The sequence below is a fragment of the Pleurodeles waltl genome, chromosome 1_2, assembly GCF_031143425.1.
Source record: "Pleurodeles waltl isolate 20211129_DDA chromosome 1_2, aPleWal1.hap1.20221129, whole genome shotgun sequence".
Classification (NCBI taxonomy): domain Eukaryota; kingdom Metazoa; phylum Chordata; class Amphibia; order Caudata; family Salamandridae; genus Pleurodeles; species Pleurodeles waltl.
Genome location: NC_090437.1, coordinates 294,115,578 through 294,137,750, shown reverse-complemented (window position 1 = coordinate 294,137,750; position 22,173 = coordinate 294,115,578). Strand labels below are relative to the sequence as shown.

The following is a 22,173-nucleotide window of genomic DNA, read 5'->3' as shown; positions in this document are numbered from 1 at the left end:
CTAAAAACTAGGAAACGATGATGTTGAGACACAGCACACCTCGAACCAGAAGGTAGAAGAGAACAACCGAACATTGGCGCCGATTACCATACCCGTTACCAGCAAGAGGAGGAGTCACCATACTTCGTGACTTTCTCAAAAGAAAATACAACTTGCACAAATTCGAGCCCAATACTAGATGGCAGGATTATGCTAAGCATGTGTACCTACAATCACATATACCTCAAACTGTAGTGTTACTTCTGTGGTTGTTTAGCAGATAGTTTACATTAACAAAATGAAGAACACAATTCTCACTTGTTTGTTCTTAAAATAATTTTAAGGAAAGTGTTTTTTTTACCCTTTAACACTTAGAGGATACTTGCATTGACTCCCAAGCAGAGAACTTGTATTGCCACATTTTTCTGATAAGGTTAACCACACTTTTTTCTAAACAGAATAATTGTGGCAAAAGCACTTCAAGCCACTTTCTGAAGATTTTAGATCTGTCTACCGCTTGACAAAGTCTAATTGTAGGCAATAGTGTGCAATAACTCTCTGCCTACTCCTGCAGTAACCCATTAAAGCCCCAAATTAAACCCACATTGAGCTTACCTTCATCAACTGCTTGCATTAGGCACTCGTAAGTTGTTTGGACAAGCTTCTTTGATCCTTCATCTACATCCCCAACATAAAATGTCTCATTCAGATCTCCATGGTAGCCATTATGATAGACCGTGATGTCTACTACACAGTGTAAAAACAAAACATTTTCTTTTATTAAATCTGAGATACACAATATTCCACCTGAGACCACTATCAAATACTGCCCACCACCCTTTTCTTAGTAATATTAGCCTTTTGAAGCATAAGCCACAAACTGTCTCATTCTGCTTAAATAATGATGAGCAACTTTGCATCTCATACTTAACTTGATATTTCTGAACTGTTTAATACCAACTAGTGTTCTAAGGTAACTATAACAGCAAATATTATATTGATATTATCAATAATGTCATGAGTGCCGTAATATGTGGGGTAATTAGCAGTGCATGGTGAGGTAGCGAGAGTTATAGTTACCTTAGGGCATGAGTTATAGTTAATTGAGAAAACTAATTAAAACTGGTGAATTTCTATGGTTTCATGCATTTAAAATGTGCAGCCTAACTATAATTTCCCTGTAACCTTTGTTTTTTTTAAAAGGAATTTTTATGTTCTTTTTGTAATTCTACTTCATAACGTCCCTGTAACCATTGTTTTTTTAAAGTAAATTTCTCTATATTTTTTTTAACGTATAGGAATTTTCTTTACTATACGTTAATCCAACCACTGCATTGCACCGCCTTCGGCCATGCATGGCACCAGTTTGACAGGGCCTGGCTTTTGGCCTACCACCTATAAGCACCAAATCTTGCACTGTGCAATGCCTTTACCCATGCACAGGGGAAGTAGCCCCCAAGACCTGGCCTGCAGTCAGACACTGAGGCCAACTCCCCCAACCACATGCTGTGCACGGTCCTTTGGCCTTGTGCGGCAGGAGTTGGCTGCGGCCTCTTGGTGTGAGAATAGGCGAGTGGGGTGTATAGGTGAGAATGGCTGTCAGGTTGGGTGCGAGAGAGTACATCAGTGTTTTAGTGGATCTGTAAATGGTTGCCTGAGGGTGTCAGTAGGGCTGTGAGCGGGTGTGTGACCGAGTGGGTGCTTAAGTGTCTGAATGGTTCTGTGAGCGGGTGTCTAAGTGGGTGTGTGAGGGAGAGAGATAAAATGTTTTTAAGGCTTTGATATATGACATACTTAGAATGACATATTTCTGGACAAACTAAGGAGAAAAATGTATTTGTCACTTAAAAAGAGTCAGATTACCTTTCAGTGTGAGCCTTAAAAATTTGTAGGAAAAAAAAAAAAAAAAAAAAGAGGCAAACAAGTCCGGCTGGACCCTCACCTTCACACTGAGCGTTGATGGTTCGAGACCTTCACACTGAGCTATTAATTTGTTTGGAGTTTTTGTTTTTACATTTTTTAAGCCCTTTATGGGCTAACTAGGACCGTGGGGGAGCCTTAAGGTGGGGGATTTGGTGGGCGACTGGTGTTGCCTTTGGGCCCATCACCCCCCCCCCCCCCCCCCCCCACCCCCAAAGCTAAGGGGCCAGGGTGTCCTACCCAGGCCCCTTTGAATTTTTTTCTGGGACTCAAACAACTGAACGGATTTACACCAAAAGAAAAAAAGGTTGCAGTAAAGTTTGTTGACGCTGGAAAGAAATCTAGCAGGATCTCGTAAGGAGCTCCAGACATCCCAGAGCTCTGCATTGCATTCCAACGAACTGCTTTCGGTAAGGTTCTCGGATAGGCATGATGTGTGCATGCTCACTACATTTCATGATGAGAGCACTTCCAGCCTTCAGGGTTTGTGGTCAGATGGACGAAGCTCACAGGCCCTCCTGTATACTTGATTAAATCAAGGACATGGGCAGAGTGGATAAGAGCAACCAGGTTCTCCAGATATACAATGCAAGTCAAACCTCACACTTGGTACAAGAAACCTTTTACCCATGTGACCCAGATGGCAACATACAATGCGTGTGTTTTGTGCCAGACAACCACAGGAAGACTCATGTCTTTCCTTGACATTCGGTTGTCGATTATTGAAAGTCTTACTGCTACTGAAGCAGCAGCCTCCACTTCATATATCCTGGAGGATGTGGAAAGGCTGCTGGAGCGACACTTTGCTAACCACATTCCTCAACAACCTAAAGAGGCTAGACCATATAGTTGTTGTAAAGCCTGCTCTAAGCACAGAAAGAGGCAGGAGAATTGTGTTTACTGTCCCCCATCTCAGACAGCCCTGTGTTTTCCTACTTGCTTTATGCTGTATCATACAAAAGGAAAGTACTGGTAAATTGACTAAGGTGGAGCTGCTGTTAGGTAAACCTTTCAATGGCTGTGAATGGATACCTACCTTCCATGGGCCGCTAATTTACTAGGCAAGCAGCCGCTGAATTTTATTTCCTCTACTTGAGGAAATAATTGACTACCTTATGGCCTACTCAACATCTTTATCTGCAGTCGGAACATATTAGGTGTTCTTTTCACCGACTGACAAGTGTATTATAGTTCCCACACTGCACTTAATGGTGGCAAAACATATGCCACGCTGTCACGGACTACCCTTTGTGGCATCATTTTAAAGGCTTGACTGGAATTTGAAGTGCTTTTTAGGGAACTTATGTATACTACACAAGGGGCACCCTGATTGCCCACGAAAACCACAGTAAGTGTAATAAGTCAAACAAATGTCCTGTGGGATTTATTTACCAACATTTCTACTTGCTTTGAAAGTGTGAAAACTCAATTAGTAACTTGTATCATAACCAACGTTACTGTAAACGTGTACAGGACACTATATCTTGTATGACTGTTTTCACATCTTGTATTAACGAAGGGAAAACAATCATACAAGATACTGTGTCCTGTACCCTTTCAATAACATTGTCTATGATACAAGTTAGTAATTGAAAAAGTAGGTGTCTGTGAATGAGTCCTAGAGGACATTGGTTTGGCTTATAACTTTAGCTAACTTATGCAATATTCCCCAGCGTGTGTGCTTTAGTTTCAATGGTAGATATGCTTGCTCAGGCTGAGGAATGAGGCCTCAGAAGGCATACTCTGACCCCCCCACTTGCATCCACAAACTGGAAGGAGATGGATTTAGCACAGTAACTGCACTTAAGGTGCATGAAATACATTTTCTAGAGCTTCAAGTAGCTAGAGATGGAAGGCATTAGAGTACAGGTTCACTTGGCAAGTATACAGGATTAGTCAGGACTCCGATGAGGACAGAGACATGAATGGGTAAGGAAAGTTTACGGTAGGTGTGCTTTCACAGGGATATTGCTTAGGTAGAAGGCCGATAGTAAAGGCAGTACAGATACACGTCATGACCATCTTTACCTACGGATTCAAACCCACTGGTGCCACACTCAGCCCAATACTGAATTACTATGTCACATATGGGTAAATGCTTGACCTGCTTGCCATGTTCATTCTCTTTCAAAATTTAGTAGATGTTCAGTTTGGTGTATGATAAGTGCATTACAGTCACAGCACTGCACATAACAGTGGATGGGACATAAGCTATGTTCTCGTGGACTATCCTGTGTCACAAACTAAAGTAACTCTTCTTTGTTTATGAGCTTCTCTTTAGGGAAATTCAGCAGTATTCCCCAGCATGTCTGCATTAGTTTCAAAGGTAGATATGCTCACTCAGTTTCAGGAATGATGCCTCGGAGGCATAATCTGACATCCACAAACTGGAAGGAGTTCGATTTACCACGGTGAGTGACCTAGGACACATTTAAGAAGTCTTCCTGCACACCATGTTGCTGTCAAGGGAGCCATTAGTAAATGATCACTAGGCATGCGTTTGGTAAAGTTCTGAAAGAAGGAGGCGTTTATATGACTGCAAAATGTAGTCAATAAGTCGAGCTAGTTTGTTTAATAAGAGGCTTGAAAGTATCACTAATTAACTTTTGTTTAGGATATAAAGCCAGTTCAAAAGTTATTTCATTAAGCGTTAATTTACATGAAACTGAATCAGAGTGCACACAGTGGCATTATGTAATGACAGGTAAGCACTATTTCTAAATAGGAACAAAAGGTGAAGCATACTTTAGTGTGTGGCCACCTCCTCATGCAACAATCTCAGAAAGTGGTTAGCCTGCTCCAAAACTAAAAGGCCTGGTGTGACATTCTGCACCCACACTGCCCAGAAGTACAAATCAGATAAACTACAGCACAGCTGTCAGGGAGATGTCATCCTTTGTAAGTTTTGCAGCTCCTGTTGATAGGTCAGTATTATTTGTGAGGGCATAGGAGTTGGCCCCCCACAAAACTGGCAAGAGGCTACTTTCCAAGTGCTGCACCATTGTGTAAAGCCAGACAGATATGTCCTCTACTCATACTGGCTTCCGCAGCTGGGGCTGCAAGCAGTATAAATGCATCAAGGAGCCGGCTCCTGGGCACAACAGAGTTATCTCCTTACCAGTTCCAAACAGACTGTTTCTAAAGCTAAGTGGAAAAAGCAGAGCAGACCCCCACTGGCATTACTGCTCTTTATTCCTTCCTTCCTCATTCACAAATAGGGGTGGCACTGGAGAAGGGGCCTTGGAAGACCACCAGTATTTGACATACTGGCGACCAAGAGCGATTGATGGTCGGAATGTGCTACACAGCCTCTCTCCACAGCCCCTCCCCCACCACATGGTAAATATGTAGGGGTTTAGGTGAATGAGCAATATAGAAGCCTTTACATTTTGTTATCTTTTTTGCAAAAGCTGTATTTTCAAAAACATAGGTCAAGTGTCAAGCAATGTCTTCTGCCAAACCACGGTTTATGAATGGTATTTGCTTTTCCTTCTTTTGTTTGCAAATTGAGCTAAGTTTGTAATAAGAACCTGATGACAATCTTGTTGAGGCACAAAGTACAAAAGGAAAGGTTGCAGGATGTCAAACGTTTTCTAAAGGAACACAAGTGTAATTCTTGTGATTTAACTATACACAACTTCAAAATGTATCAATAGCGCGAAATGTTCAGACTAGGCTTGTTTTTGTAATTCTGAAATGTTATGGCAACAAACCTTGTAGTAGGATCAAAACAACCCAAGACACTTCACTTGTGGTATGTGCACATGATAAATATGCACAGAAAGCCACATAGTTTGTGCGTCATACAAGCTTAATAGTAATGCAGTATGACTGATGCAAGTTTAATAGCCATTTTAATGGAATTGTGCTCTCTGCAAAAAGTAGTAGCCTAGCACACCATGCTTTAATCATATATTTGAAACAATGTGCTCCAGAAAGCACTTCTGGAACTCCTATTACTCCCTTACCAGTTTCTTGTTGAATTGGCATGGCTCATTTGCTATACTTTGTGTAACACTTTGATTTCTTTACTGTTCTAACATTGATGGCAGCAGTCCCACTCTGAAACCTGTTCCAGTACCATGGCTAGGGACCTGAATGGATGTATGCTCACTAGGCACTTCTCTTTTTCAGAGTGGAGGAGAAGCAATACCTCAGAGTGCAGTGAATAATGCCAGTGAGCCAACGTATCAAACAAGCATTTGCAACGCAATAGGTCTTGCATTTGCTTGAGTTAGAGCTACTGGCTTTGTAAACTCATAAGTGGACTTTTCTTGCCACATAAATTCGTTAACCTTGCCGCATAATTTCGTATTTTCCTGCCTTATAATTCCAGTGGCCCTGCATATACCTAAAGCACTTCCATTTACCTTCTTCCTTTATCTGACCACTCCCCTGTCTATCACCACCCCAAGGGTGGTGCCCAGGGCTTCTCCAGGTGGCCATTTGATTCTGGCATCTTGTAAACAAGATGTGTAGAGGCCCCTTGGAGCATCTGGTTGGTCAGGATAGGTGACTGACGTTAGTGACTCCCCTCTGATAGGTGGTCACCATCCAGAGTGACCAAACCCCCAGTTAGGGATATTTAGGGACTCCCTTGTGGATGGGATCCCAAATTCAGCGTTCAAGACTCCACCAGAACTTCTCTGCATTGACCCTTTCTGCTCCTGGCCACCAGAACCGCTGCTGGACTTCACAGGAACCAAACAAGCCTGCAACTCACGAGACAAACTCATCTGGCAACATTGTTTCTTTGGCTCCTTCCAGCAATTGCAACATTTCCAAGGCTGTGCATCCTCTGCGGTTGGCAAGACTTCAGGTGAACCAAAGAAGCAAGAAGGAACCTCCCTTGAAGTGAAGGAGTCACTCTCCTGCATCCACAGGCACCTAAGGAAATGACGTCCGGCAGCTGGGATCTGCTCTCCACAGGAACTGCGTGGATCCTGCAACACAGGTGGTGATTTTGAGTGGTCCTCTTTGCCTTCTTTCCAACTTTGGAGACTGAGCCCTTGGCTCTCCTTGAGGACAAAATCCCTGTGCACCGCGACTCTTGCAGCAACCAAGGCTTGTTGACTCCTGCTCCAAGAGATCTTCAGGCTCAAAGTAGCCCCGCCTCCAGCACTTTTTAGTTGCAAAGACAGTCTCCAGTCTGCTTCTCCAGCGGCATAAGACTTTTCTCCAGGTCTGCTTACTGGGCCTCACTGCAACTTACTGTGCCTGCTGCCAGTGGGGGCTACGGCTGCTGCTATTGGCTCTCCCAACTGCTAAGGGACAGTCCAGACACCCCCCACCCTTGCCCCTCCAGACACACACACACACAAGGATCAAGTCCCTTGGACCTTACTGGCCCTCTTCTCTGCAAATCCTCTTCTGCCGAAAGATTTGCATTTGCCAATGCTTGACAACAGTCCTCCTGACCACTGACCCGACTGCAGACTGACAACCGGTGTGAGACAGCTTCTGTACAACTTCAGGGGCTCCTCTTCAGCTTCTGGGCTCCACAGCTGGCCTTCATCTTCCATCGTCGACCGGGATCTTAAACCACAGAAGGTGGGTAGTGGCTCCTGTCCCACCTTGACACATGTGTGGACTGGACTCTGTCCCCTTCTTTTGAGGGTCCTCTTCTTCCGGAATCCACTGCTGGGTTCCACTGGACTGGTCCTGTTATTGGAATCTTCCTTTTCCAAGTCACCTTGTTGGTCTTTAGGAAGACCAGGTAAATTATCTCTGCTCTCCTGGTCGCTGGGAGTCACCTAGGTTCTCACCTTCGGGGGTCCCAAGTTCTCCCAGCTCCCCTTTAAAAACTCCACATCCTTGGATGAGGGACTTCACTTCGCAACCCACTATTTTAGTATATGGTTTTGCCTTCCTATACGGCCCCAGCTATTTTCTGCTATATCTTGTCAATGCTTGTTTCTCTATGCTAGTTCCTATTACTTAGTGTGTATATATAGTGTGCACTTACCTCCAGTTGGAGGACTGCTTATAAATGATCTAGTTCAGTGTTACTGTAATAAGGTACCTTTATTTCTGCAACACTGTGTGGTTCCTTTCATGTGAGATAAGTTGCAGTGTGAGTGCTGTGCTACACTCCTCTTAGATCTTAGATAGCCTGGACCTGGTATAAGGCACCAACACCATAGGTGTCCACCACATACCAGGCCAGCTTCCTACACTGGTGGTGCAGCAGAGGGATAAAGACACTTGCAAGTGCCTTACCACTCTGTTACCACAGTGAATCCACCACTAGTCTATAGGGTACACTAAACTTGGTAGTTAGGACCACTAGACTTCTAATTTAGGTAAGTTGGGGATTTGGCGTAACAATGTCTATAAACTCTTAGAAAGTCTAGTCTAGAGTAGGTAGGTACACCCACACTACTCTAGGGAAAATGTCTTCAGTATAAAAAACACAGCTCAGGCCCCAGTGTCACAGTACGAAGGCCTTACTTTTCAGGAATTGAGGGAGATGTGTGCTTCTAGGAAGCTGAAAACAAGGACAAATCCTAACAAATCTCTCCTCCTAGGATTGCTCCTGCAGGCCGATAGCCAGAGCACTGCAGGCCAGGAAGAGCAGGGGTAGAGCTTGACCTTCCAGTATTAGATTTGGTAGACCTAGATTTCACTGGAGAGGACCATGACGAAACTGGAGATGCTAGTCCTGCAGAGAGCACTCATGGCAGTAAGAAGGGGTGGGGCACACCAGTAGGCCCACTTTTACTCCCCGGAGGTTACTGCAAAGGGTCACCAGGAGGAGGGGTAGCTCCTCCTCATCTGCCCATACCCATGTCTCAGAAGTATCTGATAAGACTAACCACTCTAGCTCAGAAGGGAAGACCCTAGATAGGGAATTCTGCAAACTGAGGCCAGAGGCGGCCAGACTGAGGCTGCAGCAGCAACAGTTAGCCCTAGAAAGGGAGGCCTTGGTAGTGGAAAGGCAGAATTTGGGACGAACACCCCATGGTGGCAGCAACAATGTTAGGGACACCAAGGCAAGGGAGGACGCCTATGACTCCAATTTAACCTAAGTAAAACTGTCCCACCTTACAAAGTTGGGGATGACATTCACAAGTGGTTCACTGCCTTGGAGAGGGCCTATGAGGTACAGAGGGCTCGTCAATGACAGTGGGCAACCATCTTCTGGCTTTCCTTTTCTGACAAAAGCAGGTACAAACTCCTCACTGTCTGGGAGAAAGATGCAGATAACGATCAAGCCCTTAAGAATGCACTACTTGATGAATTTGGCTTAACCACATAGGAACATAGAAGCAAGTTCAGGAAGACTAGGAATGAGTCCTCCCACGATTGGGTAGATTTTGTGGGCAGCTCTGTCAAGTACTTGGAAGGCTGTTTACATGGCAGAAATGTGCACGATTTTCAGGGCTTGTACAATCTTCTTGTGAGAGAGCACATTCGTAATAATTGCATATCTGATAGACTGCACCAGTTCCTGAAGAACTCAGATCTGACCACTCCCCAAGAATTGGGGAAGATGGCAGACAAATGGGTTAGCACCAGGGAGGGTAGGAAAATGTCCACAGTGGGTGACCACAAGAAGTAAGATTATTCCAAGAATCAGGACAAAGGTGGGGACAAACCAATCAAGAAAGTTTATCAGGCCCACAAAACTCTTCTGGGGGTGGGTCTAAGTCCCCTTCCTCTTCCCACATGAAACCATTGGTGCTACATCTGTAAACAAAAAGCCCATGGGGAGGTGACAACACCTGATCCTAAAAAGAGCATTAAGCCTGCTACTACCCCTGCTACCCCTAGTGTCCCTAGCAGTAGCAATAGTCGTCAGTCCAAGAGTATAGCTGGGCTTACCCTGGAACTCTAGTGGGATCTAGGTTAGTCAGAGAGAACACAGTCAGTTTTGGTCTCTGAGGCTGGCATTGACCTTGCCACCCTAGCTGCTTGTTCCCCCTAATATAAGTAAGTACAGGCAGCATCCCCTCAAATGGTGTTGAGGCTGAGGCCCACAGGTGCCAGTGTCACCATGGTGACTGAAAAACTGGTGTAATCTGTCGAAAACAGTTACTTGGTCACGCTTACCAAGTTACTAACGCTCACAACAAAACACTGTGCCACCTGGTGGCTGTTGACCTAAGCTTTGTTTTTTTTTTGGGGGGGGGTGGGGGGGGGGGGGGGAGGAGGGGTGTTGGACTGGGTGAGTTACTGGCACAAAGAAACTTGTGGTACCCACTGATCAATCTATAGAATGTCTGTTAGGTAATGATTTGGAGACTTCAGCAATGTTGGGTATCCCTGGGCACATCTTTGCTTTAACCAGAGTACATGCCAAGAAGCATGGAGAGCAAGGAGTACTAGAGCCTGAAACAAAGGCCCAGTAAGCTCCTGTAAGGAAATGCCTCCTTGGCATGGTTGCCCCCTGACTTTTTGCCTTTGCTGATGCTATGTTTACAATTGAAAGTGTGCTGAGGCCTGCTAACCAGGCCCCAGCACCAGTGTTCTTTCCCTAACCTGTACTTTTGTATCCACAATTGGCAGACCCTGGCATCCAGATAAGTCCCTTGTAACTGGTACTTCTAGTACCAAGGGCCCTGATGCCAAGGAAGGTCTCTAAGGGCTGCAGCATGTCTTGTGCCACCCTGGAGACCTCTCACTCAGCACAGACACACTGCTTGCCAGCTTGTGTGTGCTAGTGAGGACAAAACGAGTAAGTCGACATGGCACTCCCCTCAGGGTGCCATGCCAGCCTCTCACTGCCTATGCAGTATAGGTAAGACACCCCTCTAGCAGGCCTTACAGCCCTAAGGCAGGGTGCACTATACCATAGGTGAGGGTACCAGTGCATGAGCATGGTACCCCTACAGTGTCTAAACAAAACCTTAGACATTGTAAGTGCAGGGTAGCCATAAGAGTATATGGTCTGGGAGTCTGTCAAACACGAACTCCACAGCACCATAATGGCTACACTGAAAACTGGGAAGTTTGGTATCAAACTTCTCAGCACAATAAATGCACACTGATGCCAGTGTACATTTTATTGTAAAATACACCACAGAGGGCACCTTAGAGGTGCCCCCTGAAACTTAACCGACTGTCTGTGTAGGCTGACTAGTTCCAGCAGCCTGCCACACCAGAGACATGTTGCTGGCCCCATGGGGAGAGTGCCTTTGTCACTCTGAGGCCAGTAACAAAGCCTGCACTGGGTGGAGATGCTAACACCTCCCCCAGGCAGGAGCTGTAACACCTGGCGGTGAGCCTCAAAGGCTCACCCCTTTGTCACAGCCCAGCAGGGCACTCCAGCTTAGTGGAGTTGCCCGCCCCCTCCGGCCACGGCCCCCACTTTTGGCGGCAAGGCTGGAGGGAACAAAGAAAGCAACAAGGAGTCGTCACTGGCCAGTCAGGACAGCCCCTAAGGTGTCCTGAGCTGAGGTGACTCTGACTTTTAGAAATCCTCCATCTTGCAGATGGAGGATTCCCCCAATAGGGTTAGGATTGTGACCCCCTCCCCTTGGGAGGAGGCACAAAGAGGGTGTACCCACCCTCAGGGCTAGTAGCCATTGGCTACTAACCCCCCAGACCTAAACAAGCCCTTAAATTTAGTATTTAAGGGCTACCCTGAACCCTAGAAAATTAGATTCCTGCAACTACAAGAAGAAGGACTGCCTAGCTGAAAAACCCCTGCAGAGGAAGACCAGAAGACGACAACTGCCTTGGCTCCAGAAACTCACCGGCCTGTCTCCTGCCTTCCAAAGATCCTGCTCCAGCGACGCCTTCCAAAGGGACCAGCGACCTCGACATCCTCTGAGGACTGCCCCTGCTTCGAAAAGACAAGAAACTCCCGAGGACAGCGGACCTGCTCCAAGAAAGGCTGCAACTTTGTTTCCAGCAGCCTTGAAAGAACCCTGCAAGCTCCCCGCAAGAAGCGTGAGACTTGCAACACTGCACCCGGCGACCCCGACTCGGCTGGTGGAGAACCAACACCTCAGGGAGGACCCCCGGACTACTCTACGACTGTGAGTACCAAAACCTGTCCCCCCTGAGCCCCCACAGCGCCGCCTGCAGAGGGAATCCCGAGGCTTCCCCTGACCGCGACTCTCTGAAACCTAAGTCCCGACGCCTGGAAAAGACCCTGCACCCGCAGCCCCCAGGACCTGAAGGACCGGACTTTCACTGGAGAAGTGACCCCCAGGAGTCCCTCTCCCTTGCCCAAGTGGAGGTTTCCCCGAGGAAGCCCCCCCCTTGCCTGCCTGCAGCGCTGAAGAGATCCGTTGATCTCCCATAGACTAACATTGCGAACCCGACGCTTGTTTCTACACTGCACCCGGCCGCCCCCGCGCTGCTGAGGGTGAAATTTCTGTGTGGGCTTGTGTCCCCCCCGGTGCCCTACAAAACCCCCCTGGTCTGCCCTCCGAAGACGCGGGTACTTACCTGCAAGCAGACCGGAACCGGGGCACCCCCTTCTCTCCATTCTAGCCTATGCGTTTTGGGCACCACTTTGAACTCTGCACCTGACCGGCCCTGAGCTGCTGGTGTGGTGACTTTGGGGATGCTCTGAACCCCCAACGGTGGGCTACCTTGGACCAAGAACTGAACCCTGTAAGTGTCTTACTTACCTGGTAAAACTAACAAAAACTTACCTCCCCCAGGAACTGTGAAAATTGCACTAAGTGTCCACTTTTAAAGTAGCTATTTGTCAATAACTTGAAAAGTATACATGCAATTGAAATGATTCAAAGTTCCTAATGTACTTACCTGCAATACCTTTCAAACAAGATATTACATGTTAAATTTGAACCTGTGGTTCTTAAAATAAACTAAGAAAAGATATTTTTCTATAACAAAACCTATTGGCTGGATTTGTCTCTGAGTGTGTGTACCTCATTTATTGTCTATGTGTATGTACAACAAATGCTTAACACTACTCCTTGGATAAGCCTACTGCTCGACCACACTACCACAAAATAGAGCATTAGTATTATCTATTTTTACCACTATTTTACCTCTAAGGGGAACCCTTGGACTCTGTGCATGCTATTCCTTACTTTGAAATAGCACATACAGAGCCAACTTCCTACAGCTCCCAAAAAGAGGCAGACGGGGTAAAAAAAAAAAAATTACCCCCTGTTCATACTTCTAATGAGGATCCCATTCCTAAGGGAGAGGAACCTACCCCTTGGGTGAAGCCTACACCAGAGGAACTTAAAGTTGATACAGCTGAGCTCTTTGGTGCAGGACCCATCAGGGAAGAGCTTAGTCTAGAGCAGAAGTCCTCACCTACTCTAGAAAGTCTGAGGCAGCAAGCTGCAGCTTATGGAGCAGGGAATGTCAGTGGGACCTATAAGGTCTACTGGGACAATAACTTCCTTTATTCAGAGGCCAAACCTGGTGCGACCAGGAAGTTAGTCATTCCCCCCAAATTTAGGGAATTTTGATTGACCTTGGCACATGAAATTTTCTTTGCAGATCATTTTGGGGCAAAGCAAGACTTGAGACACTTGTCCCTCACTTTCACTAGCCCCATATGTCTGAGGATACAAAGGAGGTTTGTGGCTCCTGTGCTACCTGCCATGCCAGTGGCAAGGGTACCCTCTGAGAGGGTAGGGGCAGACATCGTTAGCCCCCTGGACACCTCCAACTGCCTCTGGGAATAAGTTTAAGCTGGTGGTGGTGGTGGACCATGTCACCAGGTACCCAGAAGCAATTCCCCTTAGGACCACTACAAGTCCTGCAGTGGCCAAGGCCCTCCTAGGAATATTTTCTAGGGTGAGTTTTTCTTAGGAGGTGGTGTCAGACAGAGGTGCCAACTTCATTTCTGCATACCTTAAAGCCACGTGGGAGGAGTGTGGTGTCAAATTCACCACCCATCATCACCCACAAACAAATGGATTAGTTGAGAGATTCAACAAACCCTCAAAGGCATGATCGTGGGACTCTCAGAAGATTTCCGGAGGAGATGGGATGTACTATTGCCTTGCCTCACCTTCATCTACATGGAAGTTCCACAAAAAGGAGTAGGCTATAGCTCCTTTTGAGCTTTTGTTTGGACATCCTGTTGAAGGTCCACTTGCCCTTGTGATGGAAGGTTGGAAGCAACCTTTCAAACCTCCCAAACAGAACATAGTAGACTATGTGCTAAGCCTAAGATCCAGAATGGCTGAGTACATGAAGAGGGCGTCTAAACCTTGAGGCCAGCCAAGAACTGCTAAAGCAGTGGCATGACCAAAAGGCTGTGCTAACAGTTTACCAGCCAGGACAAAAGAAGTGGGTCTTGGAGCCTGTGGCTCCCAAGGGCACTCCAAGATAAGTGGAGTGGCCCTCACACTTTTGTGGAAAAGAAAGGTGAGGTCACCTACGTGGTTGACCTAGGCACTCCCAGAAGTCCCCACAGGGTGCTTAATGTGAGCCACCTGAAGTCTTACTATGAGAGGGCTGACACATGACTTTACTCATGGCCACAGATGACGGTCAGGAGAAAGAGAGCGACCCTCTCCCTGACCTCTTCTCCCACAACCCAGTATATGGCTCAGTACAGGGATTAGTTCTTGCGGACTGCCACTCTGACCAGCAAAAGGAGGACTGTAAAAATCGGTCAGATCCCTGGTCAAACCACCTAGTGTGAACATACCATTGACACAGGTGACAGTCTGCCTGTAAAAAGCAAAATATATAGGCAGCCTGACCATGTCAGAGAATGCATCAAAGCAGAAGTGCAAAAGATGCTTGACTAAGGAGTCACTGAGCCTTCACCCAGTCCTTGGGCTTAGTCCTCTAGTCTTGGTACCCAAAACTCACTCTCAAAATGGCAAGAGATGAGATTGTGTTGACTACAGAGGCCTCAATACAGTGACACCAGGACTCATGGTCATCCAATCCCTAGGGCAGAAGAGCTGATAAATACTCTGGCTGCTGCCAAGAAACTCAGTACATTTTGACTGCTGGATACTGGCAGATCAAAATATCAGAGGATGCCAAACCTGAACCAGCATTCTCAACACCTAGTGGGCATTATCACATTACAATGATGCCCTTTGGTTTGAAGAATGCCCCAACCACATTTCAAAGGTTGATTAACAAAGTTATCCAAGGCCTGGAAAGCTTTAGTGCAGCATATCTATATGATATAGCTGTCTTTCGCTCCATCTGGGAGGATCACCTGGCCCACGTCAGTAATGCACTTGAGACCATAAAAAAAGGCAGACCTCACTATCAAGGCATCAAAATGCCAGACAGGGTAGGGCAAAGTCATTTATTTTGGGCCATCTGGTAGGTGGAGGCCAAATTCAGCCATTCCAGGGCAAAATCCAGACAGTCATGGACTGGGTTGCCCCTACTACTCAAGCCCAGGTCAGAGCCTTCTTAGGCCTGACTGGGTACTACAGGAGGTTCATTAAATGCTATGGCTCCATTGTAGCACACTCAAATGACCTCACATCCAAAAGGATGCCAAAGAAAGTCTTGTGGACAGCTAGCTGCCAGACGTCCTTTGATGACCTGAAACAGGTCATGTGCTCTACTCCCATTCTAAGAAGCCCTGATTACTCCAAACAATTCAATGTCCAAACAGATGCTTCTGATGTAGGGATAGGGGCAGTTCTTTCACAACTAATTGAAGGGGGCCTGGATCAACCTGTTGATTTTATAAACAGAAGGCTGGCCACCAGAGAAAAGCGTTGGTCAGCCATTGAGAGCGAGGCCTTTGCTGTGGTCTGGGCCTTGAAGAAGCTGGGGTCATACCTATTTGGCACTAACTTCTTTGTTCAAACAGACAAGCCCCTCCTACGGCTGAAACAAATGAAAGGTGAAAATCCCAAATTGCTGAAGTGGTTCCATCTCCCTAAAGGGAATAGACTATACCGTGAAATACAGACCTGGGATTAACCACCGCAATGCAGACAGACTCTTTAGATACTTCCACTTAGACAACGAAGACTCAACTGGGCAAGGTTAGTCTTAATATCCTTTGTATGGAGTGGGAGGGTGTTGCGTAGGAAATTCAATCTTTTTGGCATGGTTACCCCCACTTTTTTTTTCTATCAGTGTGCTTAGACTGTTTTCACTGGGATCCTGCTAACCAGTACCCCAGTGATTGTGCTCTCTCCCCTAAATTTGTTTGCTTTGGTACCCTTTACACCCCACAATTGGCACACTGGTTTACCCCTGTAAGTCCCTAGTACATAGTACTTAGGTACCCAGGGCATTGGTACACCAGAGGTCCCCCATGGGCTGCAGCATGTATTATGCCACCCATGGTAGTCCATGCAAACTATGTCTTCAGGCCTGCCATTGTAGCCTGTGTGAAAAGGTGCATGCACAATTTCACTGCTGGTCACTACGCCAGTGGACATAGAAGTGGACATAATTGAGTGTACTATGCATTTAGCAGACATGTACCTCATTAAATAGGCATTAACGTTTTAATGAAGCATGAATGTGCATTTTTTATTTCAAACACCTTATTTTATATGACGTGCTCTTATAGGCATACGTGTCTCCGATGTCCAAGCATTTGTCCTTGCACAGATGAATCATTACCTGAATCCACTTCCTTTATTGACCAAAGGTCATCTATTTCGTATGGACTACCTTTCAATGTGACACTGAGCCACCATTTTTTAATCCACCACATCCCTCCCTTACCAGATGTTGCAGAAGTACAGTAGTGTACTGACCCGTTCTGGGAGCTGCAGTTGGCCATTAGCTTCACAAAATCTCAGTTTATTCTGCTACAATTCCTACAGTTTCTGGGCATAATTCACAACTCAGACAGCTTAACGATTCAACTTGTAGGAAACAGGTTTAGGGCTTTTTTTAATTTTTATAAAGATGTATGGATTTCAAGCATCAAAGCACGCAAGCAGCGATGCAGGGTGAGAGGGAGCAAGCAACAATGCAGAGTTGGAGGGGGCAAGTGACAACACGGGTGGCAGGTGATAAGAATACTGGACAAGCAACAACAAAAAAAGAACCTGACCTTGTGCTCAGGTAAATTCCAATGCTGTTGGCCTGATTTCACGATATATAAAACAATTTGCAACGTGGAGTGGGGCAGATGGGGACACAGGAGGAAGTAAACAGCCTGCAAACTTATGTAGTCTTATACAGTACTGTAACTGTAATCAAAAAGTAGTTTTGAAAGCTAGAGCAGTGGCAGAACATTGGGCTAAGAAGCGGTACTTGGGTCATGCTCCAGGGAAGGCTCAAACACACGAAGAGGAAGTGAAACCAGCAAGCACTGACCGAAAAGAAGCAAAGCAATTACGATGATGATAAAGCCAACCAATGGTAAGCAATGGGGGGACTCCAAAATCCCTGTAAGTAAACAAAATGTCCTGCAAGTGACACCGCATACGCTGCCCCAGGCGAGACCCAAAAATATTGTAGAGTAGGGTACATTACTGCAAAGGAAGGGCTGATGTCAACATCCAACATCAGAGAAGCTGCAACTCATTGCTATTTCACAATTAATTATACCAGCTGGAATAGCCTTTTTGTGGAAATAAGTTAACTTACCCGTACCTATGGTTCTGCTAACATGTAGAGGCACTTTATCTTGGGAATGGGTCTGCCTGAAACCAGACCCTTCTGAGTAGGCTTCAAACACCCCCAAACACCCCCCCCCCCCCCATTTACCCTGTTGTGGGACATACCGTTAGATTTTATTTTTTTCCTGTCATGGAGTACAGTGAGTGCAGAAAAGAAAGGTCAATAAAAAACAGAAGTAAAGGAAAAACACTTTGGCAATCTAAGAGTAAAATAGGTGGTATGAAGAAAAGGGGGTATTAAAAAAACAAAAAAACAAAAAAACAAACAGGAGTTTATTTTCCAAAATGCTTACGTTTTCCCAACTGTTTTAAATATTTCTTTAATGACCAGTTTTTTTTTTAATTTATTTTTTACACAAGAATGAAGGAACATGTCTAAGACACTGCTTGTTGAGTGAAAACCTGAGAAACGATTACAACAGCCTACCATGTTCACAAACTTAATGTGAGATCAGCTACACTGCAAGAGGTACAGCAGCCATATACTTGCTTTTAAAGTCTAAAAAAACATGACTTTGCAGTGCACCTGCAGCACGTTTCACCTCTGTGTTAATCATCTGTAAGGACCTCTACATGTTGACAGCCTTTTAACATGGACATATACATTACATTGCATGATACTAAAGGAGCATTTCATCGCCATATAATGTAAACTGTAGGATGTCAATGGCATTAATGAAATATGCAAGTTCACAAGAAGTGCATGATAGTGTGCAGCAGGACGGCATAGCTGAGAAATGGGGCGTCCCATTGTTTTGAGGAGGCGAATAATAACGATAACACCCCTTCAACCTATGTTTAGAGAACGTTAGGCTCAAACCAAAAACAAAACCTTAGGTGAAAATTAGACAACAGTCTAACTCTTAGCATGCTCTATTTGTTTTGAAAGTCAAGTTACTGATTTTCCCACCTCATGATTACCTATTTAAGAGTTTGTAAGGAAATGCCTCCTTGGCATGGTTGCCCCCTGACTTTTTGCCTTTGCTGATGCTATGTTTACAATTGAAAGTGTGCTGAGGCCTGCTAACCAGGCCCCAGCACCAGTGTTCTTTCCCTAACCTGTACTTTTGTATCCACAATTGGCAGACCCTGGCATCCAGATAAGTCCCTTGTAACTGGTACTTCTAGTACCAAGGGCCCTGATGCCAAGGAAGGTCTCTAAGGGCTGCAGCATGTCTTATGCCACCCTGGAGACCTCTCACTCAGCACAGACACACTGCTTACCAGCTTGTGTGTGCTAGTGAGGACAAAACGAGTAAGTCGACATGGCACTCCCCTCAGGGTGCCATGCCAGCCTCTCACTGCCTATGCAGTATAGGTAAGACACCCCTCTAGCAGGCCTTACAGCCCTAAGGCAGGGTGCACTATACCATAGGTGAGGGTACCAGTGCATGAGCATGGTACCCCTACAGTGTCTAAACAAAACCTTAGACATTGTAAGTGCAGGGTAGCCATAAGAGTATATGGTCTGGGAGTCAGTCAAACACGAACTCCACAGCACCATAATGGCTACACTGAAAACTGGGAAGTTTGGTATCAAACTTCTCAGCACAATAAATGCACACTGATGCCAGTGTACATTTTATTGTAAAATACACCACAGAGGGCACCTTAGAGGTGCCCCCTGAAACTTAACCGACTGTCTGTGTAGGCTGACTAGTTCCAGCAGCCTGCCACACCAGAGACATGTTGCTGGCCCCATGGGGAGAGTGCCTTTGTCACTCTGAGGCCAGTAACAAAGCCTGCACTGGGTGGAGATGCTAACACCTCCCCCAGGCAGGAATTGTCACACCTGGCGGTGAGCCTCAAAGGCTCACCTCCTTTGTGCCAACCCAGCAGGACACTCCAGCTAGTGGAGTTGCCCGCCCCCTCCGGCCAGGCCCCACTTTTGGCGGCAAGGCCGGAGAAAATAATGAGAAAAACAAGGAGGAGTCACTGGCCAGTCAGGACAGCCCCTAAGGTGTCCTGAGCTGAAGTGACTCTAACTTTTAGAAATCCTCCATCTTGCAGATGGAGGATTCCCCCAATAGGGTTAGGATTGTGACCCCCTCCCCTTGGGAGGAGGCACAAAGAGGGTGTACCCACCCTCAGGGCTAGTAGCCATTGGCTACTAACCCCCCAGACCTAAACACGCCCTTAAATTTAGTATTTAAGGGCTACCCTGAACCCTAGAAAATTAGATTCCTGCAACTACAAGAAGAAGGACTGCCTAGCTGAAAACCCCTGCAGAGGAAGACCAGAAGACGACAACTGCCTTGGCTCCAGAAACTCACCGGCCTGTCTCCTGCCTTCCAAAGATCCTGCTCCAGCGACGCCTTCCAAAGGGACCAGCGACCTCGACATCCTCTGAGGACTGCCCCTGCTTCGAAAAGACAAGAAACTCCCGAGGACAGCGGACCTGCTCCAAGAAAAGCTGCAACTTTGTTTCCAGCAGCTTTAAAGAACCCTGCAAGCTCCCCGCAAGAAGCGTGAGACTTGCAACACTGCACCCGGCGACCCCGACTCGGCTGGTGGCGATCCAACACCTCAGGAGGGACCCCAGGACTACTCTAAGACTGTGAGTACAAAAACCTGTCCCCCCTGAGCCCCCACAGCGCCGCCTGCAGAGGGAATCCCGAGGCTTCCCCTGACCGCGACTCTTTGAATCCTAAGTCCCGACACCTGGGAGAGACCCTGCACCCGCAGCCCCCAGGACCTGAAGGACCGGACTTTCACTGGAGGAGTGACCCCCAGGAGTCCCTCTCCCTTGACCAAGTGGAGGTTTCCCCGAGGAACCCCCCCCTTGCCTGCCTGCAGCGCTGAAGAGATCCCAAGATCTCCCATTGACTTCCATTACAAACCCGACGCTTGTTTCTACACTGCACCCGGCCGCCCCCGCGCTGCTGAGGGTGAAATTTCTGTGTGGGCTTGTGTCCCCCCCGGTGCCCTACAAAACCCCCCCTGGTCTGCCCTCCAAAGACGCGGGTACTTACCTGCCAGCAGACCGGAACCGGGGCACCCCCTTCTCTCCATTCTAGCCTATGTGTTTTGGGCACCACTTTGAACTCTGCACCTGACCGGCCCTGAGCTGCTGGTGTGGTGACTTTGGGGTTGCTCTGAACCCCCAACGGTGGGCTACCTTGGACCAAGAACTGAACCCTGTAAGTGTCTTACTTACCTGGTAAAACTAACAAAAACTTACCTCCCCCAGGAACTGTGAAAATTGCACTAAGTGTCCACTTTTAAAACAGCTATTTGTCAATAACTTGAAAAGTATACATGCAATTTTTATGATTTAAAGTTCCTAAAGTACTTACCTGCAATACCTTTCGAATGAGATATTACATGTAGAATTTGAACCTGTGGTTCTTAAAATAAACTAAGAAAAGATATTTTTCTATATAAAAACCTATTGGCTGGATTTGTCTCTGAGTGTGTGTACCTCATTTATTGTCTATGTGTATGTACAACAAATGCTTAACACTACTCCTTGGATAAGCCTACTGCTCGACCACACTACCACAAAATAGAGCATTAGTATTATCTATTTTTACCACTATTTTACCTCTAAGGGGAACCCTTGGACTCTGTGCATGCTATTCCTTACTTTGAAATAGCACATACAGAGCCAACTTCCTACAGAGTTGTTCCAAGCTCAGCAACAAAACGAAAGAATAATGCTTGTATATTTATAAGAAACAGGCTATGTGGTTCACAATGTGTCGCACCAGCTACCATGGGTGATCAATTCGACAATTCACAAAACAATCTGAAATGTGAGCTCCCAGCTACATCTGCGTTTACACGCCATTACAACTGAATTCAACCACGGAACATGAAACTATATGACAAACTTAAAGAAATAAGTTGGGAAGATGCCTTTCAAAACATGGCAGGGACTGATTGTAATTAATGAGGAATGAACGTAAATGAAAAGGGGGTACCGAAATGGGGAATTTCAAATTAATAGATCAATTAGAAAGAAGCATGGGACTGTACTTTTACTCTTTAGCTCCTAATAAAAATAAGCGTTTCTAACCCATGACAACTCCCAGTTTTTCACTTTCTAACCTCTTGTATCTGGCTCTCCCCTGTGTGGTAAGCATCCCTAATAGAGTTTCTCATAATGTAGGCTCGGTTTAAATTGTATCATGAATTGTAACCTGAAGTGCTGGGGTTTTAAGGCAATGTACCTGCATGTGGACAGCTAGGGCATGGATCTCTCAGTAGGGTAAAACAAGCGGTATGTATACAGAGCGCATGTGCTCTGGACATGCTTTATGTGTAGTTCGGTGGGTGTCGAGTGTACATGTAGCACTTTGCTGTGCAGTGACAGGATCTCATTTTCAATTTCCTGTGGGTGAATGGTTCACGAAGCTGAGGATGGCGAGAAACTGCCAGGCAGGGATGCAGATCCTAGGAACATCCCAGAAATACCTTTGAAGTGTAGCAAGCTTGTGAAACAAGGTAGACTGATGCCCCGTTGCAGTGTAGGGGCACAGTCCCTTCCTCTCCTACTTCATTCTTCCGTGAAGTGTTATCGTAGACAGTGCTTTGTAGTCGGTATGTGGAATGGTCTCTCCCCTTTTAGCACTTTTTTTGTTTTATTTTTGAAGTTTCTTTGACAGAGAAGAGCCACTCCACTCCGTCTAACTAATGAACTTTAAGAGATTTTTGTTTAGCTTGGACAGTTTGCAGCTCAAACAAAATGCTAGGAACTGTCTAAAATCAGCTTCAAAGCATATTCTTTGACATCCACAGTGTTCCCGGGGCTCGATCCCAG

At 46.2% G+C, this 22,173-nt stretch overlaps 1 protein-coding gene across 1 annotated transcript in view; it reads right to left on the bottom strand.

Moving 5' to 3' along the window:
* Positions 1 to 22,173, bottom strand: part of METAP1 (methionyl aminopeptidase 1) — a 336,590-nt gene that overhangs the window by 109,024 nt on the left and 205,393 nt on the right. The window contains exon 8 of the mRNA XM_069238322.1: positions 595 to 726. Within this exon, the coding sequence (XP_069094423.1) occupies positions 595 to 726 (132 nt within the window). The remainder of the gene's footprint in view (positions 1 to 594; positions 727 to 22,173) is intronic.